A 17,774-nucleotide genomic window follows, 5' to 3' on the forward strand; every position below is an offset into this window, starting at 1 on the left:
AGGGATGGGCCTGAAACCTTTGCAGTGCATGTCGGTTGACTCATGGGCCTCACTACAGGTCTCTTCATAAATGTCTGAACTCCATCAGCATTGCTCCTAAGTCTCCAATCTACTCCTCACCTTCGTGTTCCATCCAGCCAAGTAGTAATGTTTGTGTACCAGCATCTGTAATATCGCTTTGTGATGTATCCTGATGATCAATCGGCTTTCACGTTAAAAGTTCATTCAAGTTAATGTTGATCCAGACTCTTAGCCAGAGTATCAACTGGGCATTTTCTGTTAGTTTTCCCAAACAGTTTCAGGAGCTGACTCGGAAGCCCTCACTGATTCCTGGGAGGCCCTTTCTCTTGATACGGAGTACTGGAAACTCCTCCTGAAACAGCTGGAGGACTGTCTCCTGCTTCAGACTCTGCTTCACAGCAAAATGAACACCCGGACCTCCAAAGTGTCTTCGCTGCAGGCTGAGCCGCTCCCGAAGCTTTCTGTGAAAAAGCTGTTAGAAGGTGGAAAAGGTAACCTGAAGTTATTTGAGCATTTATAGCCATAGATCTATATTTTTATGGTATGAGCTTTCTGGGGCTTTTTTTTTTTTTTTTTTTTAATAGAAACAACTGAAAGAATAAGGAAAGAAAAATACACTCAGATTTTAAAAGTAAATAATCTACCTCTTCTCAACTTCCAAGGCCCATCTCAAATGCTGCCTCCTCCAGGAAGCCTCTCATGACCCACTAAGTGCGAATTTTCTCTTCTTCCTCCTAATATCCATGGAACTTTATACCTCATTTTCAATGCATCACTTTCTACTATTCCAGAGTCATTGGATTCCTGTGCTTAAACATCTTGTAGGACCACAAGTATCTTAAAATATTGGATTTATCATGATGTACTTCCTCTCCTTATTACCAGCATCTCTGTCAGGCGTTTGATACTGGAATGACTATTTCTGGGTTTAAATACTGGCATTTATGGTTTTAATTTAGTTAACTCGTCTTCTCATTCTGTATAAGATTTGTGAAGATTTCCATATTGTAAACTCAAACCATCCTCTGTTCTGCCACCTGGTGAAAATGTAGGAACACCATTTTAATATTAACTTGAGCAATAGGATCAGGACTTGATCCTGGAATGGGAATTATCAAATGATTTAGAAGCCAAGCATAAGAAATTAGATCACCTGGCACACTGCTCTCATTTATCTCCACTGATAATCATGATTTTGTGTTCTTGTTGTCAAAAAGGTTTACATTTGAAGCAAAATAGGAAGAAAGACTGAGAGGGAAAGGTTTAATACAGAAGCTTGCATTTATTTTAGGTAGTAGGCAGGACTCTTCATCATGAATGCTTTTATGAGTTATAACTTTCTGGACTATGTTGGTGACTGAAACATGGTACAGCATCGTGCCAGTAATTAACTGTGGCTAAATTTTGCCCTCAAATATTCCAGAGGCAAGTTCTTGACTATTAAAAATAGTATTTTGCCCTAAGAAGCCTTAACACAAGTATCATGCTAATGAGTTTGTTTTCACTTGTGTTTAAATGAAAGCATTTTAGAGATGTATTCATGCCTTCATCTGTGCTTGGTAAAATGCAGTTTGAATTTGTGGACATTGAAGGTATTGTGTATAGACATTAATATTTAGCTAATATTTTACAAGAGTGTAAAGATGCCCTTAGAGACCCAGTATCCCACTTGCCTTCACATGGTGAGTGGTACGTGGCGACACTGCTGTAAATCTCATGGCTTTGGGGTCACTTCAGGCTTAACCCAATGTGGTACTTAGGTCTTCGTGGGGACATTGAGATCCTGCATTCTGTGGGCTCCTTTCGGCAAATGCTGCCAGTGTTCATTTTCTTTCTTGTCTCCAAACTGTAGGTGGCATTGCAGACAGTGTAGCCAAGTGGATATTTAAACAGGACTTCAGCCCCGAAGTGTTAAAACTGGCTAATAAAGGAAGAGATGCAGAAAACCCAGATGAACCCAGAGAAGGTATTAACCGAGGTTTATTTGAGGTGTCAGAGGTAGAGATGGACTTGGGAGCCATTCCAGGTAAGACAGAAACATGGGTAAACAGGAAATCCAGCATGAAGAAGGCAGCCAGAGCTCTCCCTCAGGCAGGAGTAATACATTGCTGTCTCCTGACTTTCAGACCTGCTGCACTTGGCCTACAAGCAGTTCCCTTGCAGCCTCGAGCTGGATGTGCTGCACGCACACTGCTGCTGGGAGTACGTCGTGCAGTGGAATAAAGACCCGGAGGTACGACTCTCGTCACCTCTTCCGTGGGACTGTTCCCTTTGCTTATAGCACTTGACTTCTTCCCCTTTGGAATGTCTCCATACTAGGAGCTATACAAGGCCTTTTTCATATATAATCCTCATGGTAAACCTATGAAGTGTGGGTGTCATCATTATTCCTACTCTAGAGAAGACAGCGTCAGAGAAGTCAGATTCCTTGCCCAGCTTGTAAGTACACTGCTAATCAGTGGCCAGGCCAGGATTCAAGCCTAGTAGATTCTCTGTGTCCAACACCAGTGTGTTCTGTCCTATTCTTAATAAGTTGCGATGAGCATCTTTTATTTCCTTTGGAATTTTTACGTGAGATAGCATCAACCTATACCCAGTTCTTCACACTGTAGTCATCATGATCAAATCCAGAGTAAAGATCCTGATGCCAGCCTGACTGTCTGCTTGGGCATCACTTTCTGCCCCTTCCGGCAGCCTTCTTCCCTCCCAGACATTCTCAATCCGGAAGCAGCATAAAGAGAGGCCGTCCAGGCCTGGAGACGGGAGGCCTGGACTTGAGGGCTCCGCACGGGTGTCTGGGTTTGGGCCAGTCACTGAATCTCTTGAATCTGGTTTTTCTCCTCCCACCCTTTTTTAATGATGGTACCACTCTTCAGGATTGGCACCTGGATAAAATAAGATGTGAAAATGCCTGCTGTATATTTCTCTTGGCTGTACAGTTCTCAGAGCATAGGCCTCCTTAGTTCTTTGGTAGATTAACCTCAATCAAAATTCTTTCCTTTATCATCCTTGTATCAGGTTTCACTATTGAAGAAAAATCTCACTGATTAACTAATTCACACTAATGATAGGAGCTTCCCAGGTGGTGGTAGTGGTAAAGCATGCGCCTGCCCAGGCAGGAGACATAAGAGATGCATTTGATCTCTTGGTGGGGAAGAGCCCTTTGAGGAGATCATGGCACACTACTCCAGTATTCTTGCCTGGATAATCCCAGTGAATTAGTTCCAGATTCAGGCTTTTCAGTTAAAAGTCTTTGTCCTACAGCGGTCATTTCTAAACCAAAGGCAGTTTGCATAATAGACTCTGTTCAGCCCCGTGGCTCCTGGCTATGTGACCTTTGGGAATGTTTCTGAGCCTCAGTTTTCTCCTTAAGTAGATGAGGACCATAACAGTTGTAGCAACTTACAAAGAAAATACACACATGGTGCCTGACATTTTGATTGTGTTGCCTTTGTCATTTATTACAATTATTTACATGTAAAATCAGCAGTCATTTTTCTTGTTTTTTTTCCTGTTGAATATTTATCTCCTTGCCCCATCCAATAACCCCTATCCCAATTTCATCATCTTACACACACAGCTTTACTAGGCTCAAAACAATCGAAATTACCTTTGGGGAACTTCTGACACACATTAGCAAAGGTGCTATGTTAAATAATGTACAGGCCACAGTTTTAAACTGCCTTGATTAAAAAGAGTTGAATGTTCAGCATTCCCCCTTACATTTCCTATTTCCCTTCACTGCTTTAATGTTTTCTCCTTGGCACTTACCACTGACATCCTTTATAAACATCCTCTATAATTTACTTACCGTATTTATCGTCTGGTTCTGTCACTAGACCATAACCTCAGTGAGGGCAAGGATTTGGGTCTGTTTTGTTCATTACAGTATGTCTGGTGCCTTTAGCAGCCTGGTGCTTAGTAGTTGCTCAATAAATAGTTGTTGAAGAATTAATTAACGATATTTACAAAGAAAATAAACCTATTGTTTTTACATTTGTGTGAAATTCAACTATTTATTGGAGAGAACATTGCTGTGATGTAGAAACCACAGTAAATTTTGAATCCAGATGTCCGTGAATCAGTCATTATATAGATATTGTAAATTTAAGGGAGACCATTAACATTATCTTAGGCAGAATTTCTTCTTATATAATAATTCCATGTTCTTGTAACATTCTTGGGTTTATGTAGAAATGTATGTAAGAAGTCTCCATTTATATTTGAAGCACCTATTGAATAATACCTCTTCTTTCTCTCTTCTTTTCCTCTATGCAAGGAAGCACGTTTTTTTGTTAGGTCAATAGAACACTTGAAGCATATTCTTAATGCCCATGTTCAGAATGGTAAGTAAACAGGTGTTAAAAATGTAACTGTTTCTTTCAAGAGCCAAATCTCTCTTTTTTTTAAAAAAATATTTTTTATTTTGTATTGGGGTATAGCCAGTTAACAAACAGTGTTGTGATAGTTTTAGGTGAACCAGGAAGGGACTCAGCCATACATATACATGTATCCCTTCTCCCCCAAATTCCCCTCCCATCCAGACTGCCACGTAACATTGAGCAGAATTCCCTGTGCTGTACAGTAGGTCCTTGTTGGTTATCCATTTTAAATATAGCAGTGTGTACATGTCCATCCCAAACTCCCTAACTGTCCCATCCCATTTCTCACAGAACCAAGTCTCTTTATTTTTTTTTTAATATAAATTTATTTATTTTAATTGGAGGTTAATTTCTTTACAGTATTGTATTGGTTTTACCATACATCAACATGAATCCACCACAGGTATACGTGTGTTCCCCATCTTGAACCCCCCTCCCTCCTCCCTCCCCGTACCATCCCTCTGGGTCGTCCCAGTGCACCAGCCCCAAGCATCCAGTATCATACCAAGTCTCTTTAAATTCACATCCTGGTAAATTTTTATTTGATAAAAATAAAATAGGTCCTACTATCTAACACGTTACTGTGTGTTGCTGCATACACAGTACCAGCTGTTTTAATTGCTTGAAAAATGCTGTCCAGAAAGGAGATGGGGGCTGGCAGTAATTATCACCGTCTCTCCCCACCCATCAATTTCCCGTGCTGACGACTGTTCCTAGGTATAGTGAGGAGAATATTATGCATGAATTATTAATTCCCCCTCTAGTTCACAGGTAGATAAGGAAAGAAGAATGGGCTGCTCATAAGTCCTGATGAAAAAGTTAGTGTAGCCAAAGCCTAATAATACTATATCCTAGAAATTACTTTGTGCTGCTTCTTTTTCTTTTATTTATTGATAATCTAAGTTTATTTCATTTGTTTACAAAATAAGTGCATCAATATTGTCTTTTCAAAAATCATTTTATTGAGGTAGGGTTGATTTACCATACTGTTAGTTTCTGGTCTGCAGCAAAGTGATTCAGTTATACACACACATACACATGTATATATATGTTCTTTTTTATATTCTTTTCCATTATGGTTTGTTATAGGATATTAAATATAGTCCCCTATGCTATGCAGTAGGACCTTGTTTACCTATTTTATGTTTAGTAGTTTGTGTCTGCCAAATCCCAAACTGCAAATTTATCCCTCCCATCTTGTGCTGCTTTTAATAAACATGAGTATTCTCCATTGGCTTCTTTACCACGGGGATTGCTGTTGTCCTCTTGAAAAAAATGTTACAAATTATTGTAGAAAAATGGTCACCAGATTGCTGGCTCCGTTTAACAGAAAAGTTTCCCTGTAAGAATTAATCAAAGAAGTCAGTAATGGATAGTGAGATACTAAGATAGTAAGTTAGGAAGTTCAGTTCAGTTCAGTTCAATCGCTCAGTCGTGTCTGACTCTTTGCGACCCCATGAATCGCAGCACGCCAGGCCTCCCTGTCCATCACCAACTCCCAGGGTTCACTCAGACTCACGTCCATTGAGTCTGTGATGCCATCTAGCCATCTCATCCTCTGTCGTCCCCTTTTCCTCCTGCCCCAATCCCTCCCAGCGTCAGAGTCTTTTTCCAATGAGTCAACTCTTCTCATGATGTGGCCAAAGTATTGGAGTTTCAGCCTTAGCATCATTCCTTCCAAAGAAATCCCAGGGCTGATCTCCTTCAGGGTGGACTGGTTGGATCTCCTTGCAGTCCAAGGGACTCTCAAGAGTCTTCTCCAACACCACAGTTGAAAAGCATCAATTCTTCGGTGCTCAGCTCTCTTCACAGTCCAACTCTCACATCCATACATGACCACAGGAAAAACCATAGCCCTACAATTAAGGCTCTACTATTGTATCAACCGCACAGTCATCTGTTTAAGCGGCTCCTGTTTTTAATTGTGACACGTCCTAAGCGAGATGCTCTAAGAGTGCATTGAATAAAAATATTCAACAATTATGACCAGGATAGTGAGGGTGACTTAATTCTTCCATTCCATCATGATTCAGGTAGAACTGGCCAAAGCTGGCACCTCAAGAACAGCGTGGTGGGACGTTAGTTAGGAAGTTAGTAAGACACTAAGTGGTGAGACTGGGTTTGGGTCCAGATAAGAGGAGATAATCACCTTTTTGTGTCTGTGATACATTATAGAGAAGCTGCTTATTTCTTCTCCTGTAACACCTTCTTGCAGGTGATATGGGGTCAAATTGCAGAAATCTAAAATTCTTGTTTTGCTTGATAAGAACTTGTAATTTATTTTGTATATTCATCTCTTTACTCTTAACTTTCTTCCAAGGAGGGAAAAAGGATTTAAAGTGGCTCGTTTGGAAAATACGGTCTCTAGAGGATTTATCCTTACTGATAAAATTAAGTTACCATTGATCACAGGCTAGTATTCAAGTTAGAATTTTACCCAGTTTGTCATGGGAGGAATAAATTAGGAGTTTGGGATTAACATACTACCACACTACTACATATAAAATAGATAACCAACAAGGACCTACTGTATAGCACAAGGAACTATACTCAATATTTTGTAACATCCTGTAAGGGAAAAGAATCTGGAAAAGAATATATATATGTAAATATGAGTGGGGTGTGTATTTGTATATATACACATAGATGTGTGTGTGTGTGTGTATATATCTGAATCACTGTTGTACACTTGAAACTAACACAGCATTATAAATTAACTTTACTTCAATTAAAAAAAGAAAAACACACTTTACCCAATTTGTACATTGAGTAAGTTTCCTGGCTTCTGCATAACCTCACTCCTAGTTACAGAAGCAGCTTTGTAGGTAATAAGGCAATATGTGAAATGTCATGTTTATGCTGCCTAACTGACAGCTATTGCAGAAATTCTAGTATCAGTGCCACAGTTTATGGACATGTAAAGCCCAGATTTTTTTGTATGGTTGAGTTCTTTTTAAATATTTTTTTTTTGTATTTTGTTTTGCTTTTTAATACTTTTTTTGCATATTGCTTTATTTAGTGGTCACATATAAGAAAAATCCTTTAGGGTTGTTCCCATTGTTTGGCTGTCGACTCTCTTGTACATATTTTTGTGACTGTTTCTGCAGAGGACTTGCTGGGTCACACGGTAGGCCTACGTAGCTTAGGTAGATACGGGCCAAGCAGTTTTCCAAGGGGTTTTCCTGGTGGTGATCCCACCAGCAGTGTGTGAGCAGCCCCATTGTTTCCACATCCTCAGTCACACTTGGTGTTGTCATATTAAAAAATTTTAGCCTTTCTGTTGGTCGAGTAATGATATCTTTGTGTAGTTCTAATCTCTTTTTCTCTTATAACTAGTGACACCGTCTTTTCTTAGGCTTATTGGCCATTTAGATATCCTCTCACAAAGCCCAGTTGTGATTTTTATAGATGATAAAGGTTTTTATTTATTTTATAAATATTACATAAGATATAAGAATTACTTACCTAAATAACACAGGTAGTTTTATAAACTTAATGAAGAAAACAGTTTGCTATATATGGTGAAAGAGAAGATATATAAGCATTCTGCTTACTGCCTTACTTCACTTGCTATCCAGGCATTGCGCTGATGATGTGGAACACATTCTTAGTCAAAAGGTTTTCTGCCGCTACATACTTGATGGATAAGGTAAGGTCATTTTAAATTTGAAATTTCCTATACTGACTTCTTGTTTATTTGGCTCTGTTAATAATTGACTGATATAAGAAAGATTATTTACACTGGGCCTTATTAGACTATTTTTTTAATGTGATAATTGCATTTTATTTATGCTCAGTTGTCCTGGCATTTTGGTGACTTGAAGAGCCCAAATCCTTGAAAGAAAGCAATATCCTGTAAAAGCCTCTTAACCCAGGTGATTAGGACCAGTGGTGAATTCAAGCAAGGATTTGCATTTTATTTTAAATTAAAACATATAAATGCGCAATTTCTCATTGATCGTGGGATGTAGGGCCAAGATATTTTCTCTAAATAGGGTCGATTACAGTTTTACTGAGGTTTTTCTACATTAACCTCATCCATGATATATTGCCTGTGATTTCTAAATCCTGTCTCTTTAAAACAATGATGCCATGAGTATAAAATCTTAGGATTTTTGTAATTATCCCCTACTCTTCATAGTTGTTTCTCTGTATCTAATCCAATAGACCTTGGAGTGAGCTGCTGTCCTCCATAAATCTTTTAAAAGCAGTCTACACAGTATTCATGTAAAGAACTCCCTTGTTTTCCTCATTCGTATTTTATTAGTTATTTAATTAAATTACAGACTTAGAATATGTACAACCAGCATAGGTAGATTTGGGAACAGATATAAAAGGTAAGCCTGTAACTCAGCCAGTGGGAGCAGAAGCTGCTGGTGTACTAGAGTGGAGCCTCTGGGCCTCAAGCTGAGTGGCAGCGTGCCTCGGAGGCCAGTGGAGAATGTAGGTTACCCCAGCAGCAGCTAAGTGGATGTTGGGAGAGCTGCCACTATAATGACAGCATGTGCTTTTAAATGTACAGTGACAGACATTCCTAAACCATAAAGAGCACTACAGCTCAGACCCACTATAGGCCACAACTTCTGTAGAAAACGCTTTGACATCACTGGTAACATTTTTTTTTTTTTTTTTTTAGTTAAATCTAACTGTTCTTCCCTGTGCACGCATCTTCCTTGGCCGTTTACCTGCTTATTTCTTGAAATTCACTCCTTTTGGCCTGTGTACTGTTGCTGTTTCACCTCTGACCACCGTCTTGAGAGACTGATAATGCAAAGCCTTTTCCATGTATTAAGCTGTGCAGATGTTCAGCATTCTATCACAATTGTCCCTTCTGACCCTCACAACTTGAGTTGGATTTAGCAGTCCTAAACCAGGAAGCAGAGAATTTATAATCATTCATTCAATAGATATTTATTATGAGTATCTCTTATGTGCCAAGGACGGTGCCAGGTTCTGTGGTTGCAGAGAATAAAGTCACAGCCCCACCCTCAACCCACCATCGGAAGGATGGTAAACAGACGATAGGGTGCTTTTAGAACTCAGGAGTGTGAATGACAAGGGAAGGCTTCTGGGCTGGTTTTGGAGGATGAGTATATGTATGAATCAGTAAAAAAAGAGGGTGAGAATAAAATGTTTCCACAAAAAGCCCTGGAGGTGGGAGATGGCATCTAGGATTTGGAGAGCTGCAAGTAGCTTTCATTGGTTGAAGGTCAAGCTAGATACAGGAGCAGGAAGTGGACCATGGAAAACCTCCTCTGTGGGCTATGGATCTGGGGTTTTCTAGTGTATGTCAGCTATTTAGCAGAGGGCCTGGCACAGTCGGTGAGGGCACAGTGAACGGTAGCTGTTATTTTTATCTTGGAGACTTGGAGCAGTTTTAAGCAGAAGAATGATATGATCAGATTTGCATCTTAAAAGATGATTCTGGCAGCAGGGTGAAATATGTTGCAATTGGGGTGGGCTGAACGGGGTTGTTTTGAAGGCCGTTGAAGTAATCACAGTGAGAGGTAATGAGGTGAAGAGGCCTTTGTCCTTTCATTTTTAGTTTCCTGTAAATTTTCTTATCACATAATATTCTTGAAGGGCAGAACTTTATCTTCCACTTATTACCCCGTATAAAGTGTACAGTAGGATCTTAGGAATTACTTATGGAATAAGAACATCAGCTAATTTTTCTGAGCCAGGAATATAGCTTCTGTCTGCTCTAGATGGTTATTCCTTCTTTCTGACCTCTTAAAAGTACTGTGTATCATTATGAACAAGCAGAATTTTTAGCTGCTCCTTATTTGTAGCCTTCAGTTTGGTTCTAAATAGGTTTTAAGGCAACACAGTTTGATTATGGAAATTGGGAACCTGATCTTTGGGGTTTTTCTTATTTAATAGTTCAAAAATAAGTATTTTTGAAAAGAATGATTTGTGAGCCTAGTGTAATATATTTTCATAATATATATATATTTTTAAGTTCCACCACAGAATTGATTGTTTTATGCTACAAATTAGTACAGTTTGGTTCAGTCACTCAGTTGTGTCCGACGCTTTGCGACCCCATGAATCGCAGCACGCCAGGCCTCCCTGTCCATCACCATCTCCCGGACTTCACTCAGACTCACATCCATCGAGTCAGTGATGCCATCCAGCCATCTCATCCTCGGTCATCCCCTTCTCCTCCTGCCCCCAATCCCTCCCAACATCAGAGTCTTTTCCAATGAGTCAACTCTTTGCATGAGGTGGCCAGAGTACTGGAGTTTCAGCTTTAGCATCATTCCTTCCAAAGAAATCCCAGGGTTGATCTCCTTCAGAATGGACTAGTTGGATCTCCTTGCAGTCCAAGGGACTCTCAAGAGTCTTCTCCAACACCACAGTTCAAAAGCATCAGTTCTTTGGCGCTCAGCCTTCTTCACAGTCTCCAACTCTCACATCCATACATGACCACAGGAAAAACCATAGCCTTGACTAGACGGACCTTAGTTGGCAAAGTAATGTCTCTGCTTTTGAATATACTATCTAGGTTGGTCATAACTTTTCTTCCAAGGAGTAAGCGTCTTTTAATTTCATGGCTGCAGTCACCATCTGCAGTGATTTTGGAGCCCAAAAAAATAAAGTCTGACACTGTTTCCACTGTTTCCCCATCTATTTCCCATGAAGTGATGGGACCGGATGCCATGATCTTTGTTTTCTGAATGTTGAACTTTAAGCCAACTTTTTCGCTCTCCTCTTATCAAAAGGCTTTTTAGCTCCTCTTCAATTTCTGCCATAAGGGTGGTGTCATCTGCATATCTGAGGTTATTGATATACCAACATTTAATTGATGATACTAGTACTGCATTTATTTATAGCTGGATGTATATTTTTAAAATTTGGTTACTTTTTACTTTCTATACCATAGTTTAATGCCTTTTGATTTAAATTACTAATTAAATGCAGCATTTTGTGTCCTCTTGTCTTAGGTTGGAAAAGCACCAAAAGATAGATTATGCCGAAGGGTAAGTGAATCTCCCTTAACTAGATGAATAGTTGTTAATTCTGCACTTTATATAGTACCTTATTAACTGTGGGGGTGAACTTTGCCTTTTACCATTTTGATGATGTAGTGAGAGATAAGAAAAATGTAAAGAGAACACTGTATTAATAAGGAAACTGGTTATGACCTGTGGCCAATTTTAATTTACCTTTCCACATCATCAAATAGTATGTTTAAACTAAGTTTGCCAAGATGTCTTCAACTTTGGACTGTGGATAGGAGGTCCACAAAAAAAAATTGCTGTCTTTCAAATTAGAAATGTATAACTGAAGTGGATTCATATGAGTAGTGAACTTGATCTACCTTTATGTAATAGCTATTGTACAGTCTTAAATGATGTTTCAATCCATGGATACAGGGGTTTATATTTGAGGTCAGTGATTAGTAATGCTAGCGTTGCTCAAAACTTTGAAATATTATTACAAATATCTTAAGAAATACTAGGACACAGGAATCCAGCCTTTATAGGCCCTTAGTCCTGAAAAATCTCCATTGTTGAAGAATTTGTCTGTATGCTTTGAGTGTGGCTTTGTGACTATTGTTAATATGTGTGTAAATTAAGGATGAATTACTTAGGGATGTCAGGGATTTGTGGCCGTTGGTTTTAAGACCTCATGTGAGCACAGTGGCCCCTTGGACAGGCCCCTTCAGGAAAGATCCATTGCCCACAGCATCAGTCTGGTGTTGAGTTCACCAGCTAGGGGATCTTACTTTAGTTCGGAGGGTTCAGTTCAGTCCCTGAAAGATGCTCTGAAAACAGACCAGGCTATTGTCTTGGAACTTTCCAGATTGGCCTGTCTTGTGTGACTTACTGCACACACACCATGATTGTTTGGCCAGCAGATGCCTAAGCAAGCCAGACACAACCCATCTGTGGCTGACTGACAACACCGCCTCTTTCCAATACAGAAAGATACTCAGTTTTTAAAAATTGAGAGTAGAACCATGTTTTTTAAAAGCCCGATTTTAAGATCTGCTGAATCTACAGACAGAGATTAAAATGTGCGAGTGCCTTGACTTCCAGTTCTTACCTGTCTGTTCAGGGGGGAAAGGCAGTTAGCTAGATGCGTATGTTCTATTTATTTTTCTGATTAAAGCCTACCAGTTTTCCTCCTAGAACTAATGATGTCCCTTCTTACAAACAGGATGTGGGGATGAGCGACACAGCAATGACTTCCTTCCTCGGCTGCTGCTGGGATCTTCTTCAGACTTTAATGGAGGTAGAAGGGTGGTATTTTTATGCTGAACTGTCTCTAAGATGTCAAATATTTTGAAAGTCGCTGGACTTCAGAAAGAACTATATAAAAAGAGCTTGTTTTTCATTTATTCTCTTTGAAGTTTTGACTTAAGCCTAAAAAATAGTGACGTTTCTTATTAGTATTAGTTTTTTTTTTTTTTTAATTATAACTTGAGGGATGGGGAAAAATACGAGTTTCTACTTTGCTGCTGGTAAGAAGCTCATTAAGATATTGGCAAACCATTATTTCTCCGATTCTGAACATAGCTCTCCCTTCTCAAAACACCCAGGCAGACGTCAGCCGGGATGAAATGCAGGTGCCTGTCTTGGACACGGAGGATGCCTGGCTGACCGTGGAAGGCCCAGTCTCCATCGTGGAGCTGGCTCTGGATCAGAAGCACATCCACTACCCGCTGGTGGAACACCATTCCATCCTGTGCGCCATCCTGTACGCCATCATGAGGTTCTCTCTCAAGACCGTGAAGCCACTCTCTCTTTTTGACAGTAAGGTAATTCTCAGAGCACCTGGGATCCTCTCAGAGCTGAGGGTCTAGCAGGACTGTCTTACCAGAGAGAAGTCACTCGGTCTTTTGTGTCTTGTATAGGATTATTTATTGTGGGGGTCTTGGTCCTCTATTCCTTGTCAGGCTCCCTGTTCTGGGGATTTACCTGAAATATTGGTGTCCCAGGGTTCTGCCCTCTCAGCCGTCTCCACCCATCATTCGTCTTCAATAAGTTCCTTTTCTCCCTCTTGTGTGTCTTCAGGCCTGACCTGTTCCCAGGGTTTGGGGCATGTGTTTCTCCTGAATGCCTCTCTCAGCCTGTGTGGTGGGCTGCACATACCTCCTTCCTGAAATATCTATCCCCGCCCCTACCCACCCTTGACCTACACTTGCTGTTCCCCCAAGTTCACTGGCTGGGTCAGCTGGTGAGTGATGCCACCGTCTGTGATGTGGCAGAAACTAGTAGCCTGGGAAACATCTAGCTCAGTCCCCTTCCTCAGGTCCCAGAGCCACCGTGAGCTCATCCCTGTCGGTTCTTCCTCACGTCCCCTCTCGCCTACCCTTCTCTGTCACTGTGGCCCAGGGTCAGGCCTCATTGTCTCCCCTGGGCTGGTCCAGCAGCTTCCAGCTTCCCTCTATGCAGTCCCTGCTGCCAGACCTTCCTTCCCAAATTCAGATTCGGTCATACTAGGTTCATGCCGGGACATAAGACACAGCCTTGCCTGGCTTCTCCACCCGGGCTTGTGTCCATAGTGGTGGTCTCACTCTGTGCAGCCAGACCACCACTGGAGACCCCTCGGGCTCCTGGTGCTGGGAGCAGAGGACAGGAGCCCCTGCAGGAGGACTGCCGCCCGCAAGAAGGGGGAAAGCAGGGTGCTGCCCGAGCCCAGTTCCTCCTCCCAAAGGCACCGAGCGTGTGGGGAGCAGTGAGTGCAGGGGGAGAGCAGAGACCTGCTGTTCTTGTTACAACTACTGTTACTAACCATGTTATTACTGTTTCCTGCCACTGTGGAGACATGGAGCCGAGAAGGCGGCTTCCCCACCCTCTGACTTACCTCTCCTCCCCCTTGGCCATTCCTCACACACAGTGCTCTAGCCACTGCTCACCACTTCAACCCCTAGGAGAAGGCAGGCGTTTTTCTCACCTCTTGTCTTGCTGTGTTGTTCCATTTTCACAGCCAGCTGTTCCATATGGTCAGTTCCTGTTTGTTACTCACTTATCACTTAAGTGTCACCTCCCCTTCAGAGTCTTTGTCTACATTTCCTGAACTGACCACCTCTTGGCCATGTCCTCGTGTCTGTGTGCCATGCCAGGTACATAATAGGAACCCGATAAATGTTTGGTACATTCATAATTAAGGAGATGATAAAGAGAAGTTACGTGGCAGAGGTCTGCAGAAGGGACGGGGGGAGGTGGTGAGTAGAGAAGCCAGTGGAAATCAAGGAAATCAAGCCTCTTGGAAAAGCCAGTGGGAATCAGGAGTTGGTGACCATGTGGCCTGGGAAGAAATAATAAAGGTCATGGAAGGATTTTGAGGAATCAGCCACCTCATGACAGACTAGTGCAGGGTGAAGGAGAGAGGATGAAAATTCAACCCAATTTCAAGTTTGGGGCACTGGACATGCCATTTAAAGGAAGCCCATTTAGAAGGGTTCTGGACATGTTGAGTTTGAGAGTAAATATAAGCAGAAATAGTGTATTTTAAGAAATTCATTTCTAACAAGTACTTTAAAATTTGATTAAAAAAAGAACAAAAGCAAAGTGTCTAGCTCAGTACTCCCCTCAAAAAGGGACTTTTCAAAACGAGATCACATCCAGCATTGGACAGGCATGGTGGTGATGCTAATCTCAGCCCAGATTGTGCTTGAATGGCCTGGGCCAGCTGTGTGACTCACGTGCAAATCCCAAAGCAGTGTGCTGTGGCAGGTGACACAGAATCCCTCCCACCTTTGCATTTACTGGTGGAGTTGTTTCAGTTCTCCTAGCCTGAGAGTCATGACTCCTGGTTGTCCTGAGGGTTAAATGACGTACTCAACACCAGGTGCTCAGCAGTGTCTGGAAGAGAGTAAATAATAGATGCACACATACTCCCCATCCCGGAGGCCCTTCTGTAGAGCAGACCCCAATATCTAAGACCTCCAGGTAGAAACTGCAGAGTAATGACTGTGCGTGAGTGCATGGGGAAACTCTCGAAAGCTGATGTTCAGAGGGAGCAGGTTGCCCTCAGAAGTCTGGCATGTTCCATCACCAAAGGATGAATGGCTTCTTGGCAGTCCCTCCAGATAACCTGTGATCACAGGTCAGGTCTAGAAAGTACCTTAGGTGATATCTGGCATGACCTGAAAAAACAGCAGCCTAGAATGGTGGGATCCTTTGTTCAAGATGACTTGGGTGCAAGGAGTGGGCTTGGAGCCCAGATCTTGCAACTCACCGGCCAGTCCTCTTTGCTCTGTGTTGCATTTCCTTCCTGAGAACTTCTGAAACCATATTTTCTGATATTCCTTTTTGGCTCTGTTCTCTTAAACAGGTGCTTTTAAACAGTTCAACAAGTGTCTTTAAGAGGATTCAAAGTACCTACTATGTTATCGATTATTACTTAACAGGCAGATTCTTTACCATCTGAGCCACCAGGGAAGCCCCATTACATACAAATGATCCCCAAACTCAGTGGCTGAAATCAGCAAATGTGGTGTCATTTTTGAGTCCCGATCTGTGTTCCCCTAGTGCAGGTGGCTTTGGCTCAAGGTCTCTTGTGTGTCTGCAGCTGGTGTGTCAGCCAGGACTCTACAAGAGTGGGGATCAAAATCCACTCAGAGGCTTACATGAGGATTGGCAGGACTCAGTTCTCCTCTCATGGGTGACTGCACAGGGTAGGTCCCAGGTGGCTGCCCTCAAAGCAAGTGAGAGTGAACAGGAGCTTCTAGGGCAGAAGCCACAGCCCTGTGTCACCTGATCTTGAAAGTGTCAGGCTGTCCTCTCTGCCAACCCTGCTCACCAGCCCCAACTCAGGGGAGTGGAATTACACAGGGCATGGGTACCAGGAGGAGGGCACCCCTGGGGTTCACTCTTAAGGCTGCTCTCACCATAATGCTTACGAAAATCAAAAGAACAGAATTCTGAAGTGTTAGTGTTCAAAGACAAAGTCAAATCATGAGTTCTTTTTTTTTTTTAAATTTTTTAAATTGGAGGATAATTACTTTACAGTATTGTGATGGTTTTTGCTATACATCAACCTGAATTGGCCATGGGTATATGAGTTATTCTTTATACCATCCCCCACCCCATAACAGTCCATACTCATCAGTTTTCTTGGTCTCTTCTTTTTCTTTAGGGGAAAAATGCATTTTTCAAAGACTTAACTTCAATTCAGTTATTACCTAGTGGGGAAATGGATCCAAATTTTATTTCTGTACGACAACAGGTAAATTACAGCTATTGCGATGACCAGCTCTAAGGTATTTTTGAGAACTAGTTTCTCTTTCAATTATGTGTCATTTTTTGATAACTAATTGTAATGGAAAAACTACTCTAAATGACAGAAAAGCCAAGTTACTTGGAATTGCATATTTTTTAAATGAAAATACTAACAGGATGTTGCTGTATCTGTTTCTCCACCTTCAAGTTCTTACTGAAAGTCGTCAGTGCAGCTGTCCAGGCCCGACACACGGTCGCAAAAGACAGAGACTCCATGGAAGAGGCAGCAACCGCCCCTTTTGGTAAAGACCAGGACTGGCCAGTGCTGGCCGTGGACTTGGCCCATCACCTTCAAGTCAGTGAAGATGTTGTCAGGAGGCATTACGTGGGGGAACTCTACAACTACGGAGCTGACCACCTGGGAGAGGAGGTAACAGCCTATGAGTGTCGTTGGGGCTCAAGTTGTAAAACTGATAGTTGCCAGTAAAGTTTGTTTTCCCTTCCTTTGTTACAACTCCTAGGCACAATAGTAGAACAGGATTAAAATAAGTAACTAGGGAATTCCCTGGCAATCCAGTGTAACCACCCTGCACTTTGATTGCTGATGGCCTGGATTCCATCCCTGGTGAGGGAACTAAGATCCCGGATGCCCCACAGGGCTTGGCCAAAAAAGAATTTTTTAATAGAAACTAATCAAATTCCTGTTTGTGGCCAGTGTTTAGTATAACTCATACAGTGTGTCAGACCTGTTTTATGCAAAGGGACAGAGCAGTAAACAGACAGGGTGCCTTCCTCCAAATGCAGTCTACTTATGGGAGCTGAGAAGCACGCTCAATTCTGGATTGAGTGGTAAATGCTGTGAAGAAAATCACTAAGATCATGTGAATAAGCAGAAGTAGAATAGGATGATCAGGGGTGACTTCTGAGCTGAGCCCCAAGGACAGGAAGGAGCCAGCCACTCAAGAAAACTGGGAACCTTGCCAGAGGCAGAAATAATATGAAGTCCAAACGTTTGTCCACGCTCCTCCCTGCAGGCCATCCTCCAGGTTCAGGACAGAGAGGTCCTGGCCTCGCAGCTGCTGGTGGTGATCGGGCAGCGGCTGGCGCACGCTGTGCTCCGCACGCAGACGAGGGAGGGGCTGGAGCTGCTCGCCAGGCTGCCCCCCACGCTGTGCACCTGGCTGAAGGCCATGGT

At 42.0% G+C, this 17,774-nt stretch overlaps 1 protein-coding gene across 1 annotated transcript in view; it reads left to right on the forward strand.

The window, feature by feature from the left end:
- Positions 1-17,774, forward strand: part of RAB3GAP2 (RAB3 GTPase activating non-catalytic protein subunit 2) — a 104,497-nt gene that overhangs the window by 83,558 nt on the left and 3,165 nt on the right. The window contains exons 24-34 of the mRNA XM_040263255.1: positions 284-512; positions 1,874-2,047; positions 2,148-2,254; positions 4,301-4,367; positions 7,982-8,052; positions 11,351-11,386; positions 12,570-12,644; positions 12,952-13,170; positions 16,497-16,586; positions 16,788-17,009; positions 17,614-17,772. Coding sequence (XP_040119189.1) covers positions 284-512; positions 1,874-2,047; positions 2,148-2,254; positions 4,301-4,367; positions 7,982-8,052; positions 11,351-11,386; positions 12,570-12,644; positions 12,952-13,170; positions 16,497-16,586; positions 16,788-17,009; positions 17,614-17,772 — 1,449 coding nt within the window. The remainder of the gene's footprint in view (positions 1-283; positions 513-1,873; positions 2,048-2,147; positions 2,255-4,300; positions 4,368-7,981; positions 8,053-11,350; positions 11,387-12,569; positions 12,645-12,951; positions 13,171-16,496; positions 16,587-16,787; positions 17,010-17,613; positions 17,773-17,774) is intronic.

This window comes from Oryx dammah, unplaced genomic scaffold (assembly GCF_014754425.2).
Source record: "Oryx dammah isolate SB20612 unplaced genomic scaffold, SCBI_Odam_1.1 HiC_scaffold_21, whole genome shotgun sequence".
In the NCBI taxonomy this organism is placed as follows: Eukaryota; Metazoa; Chordata; class Mammalia; order Artiodactyla; family Bovidae; genus Oryx; species Oryx dammah.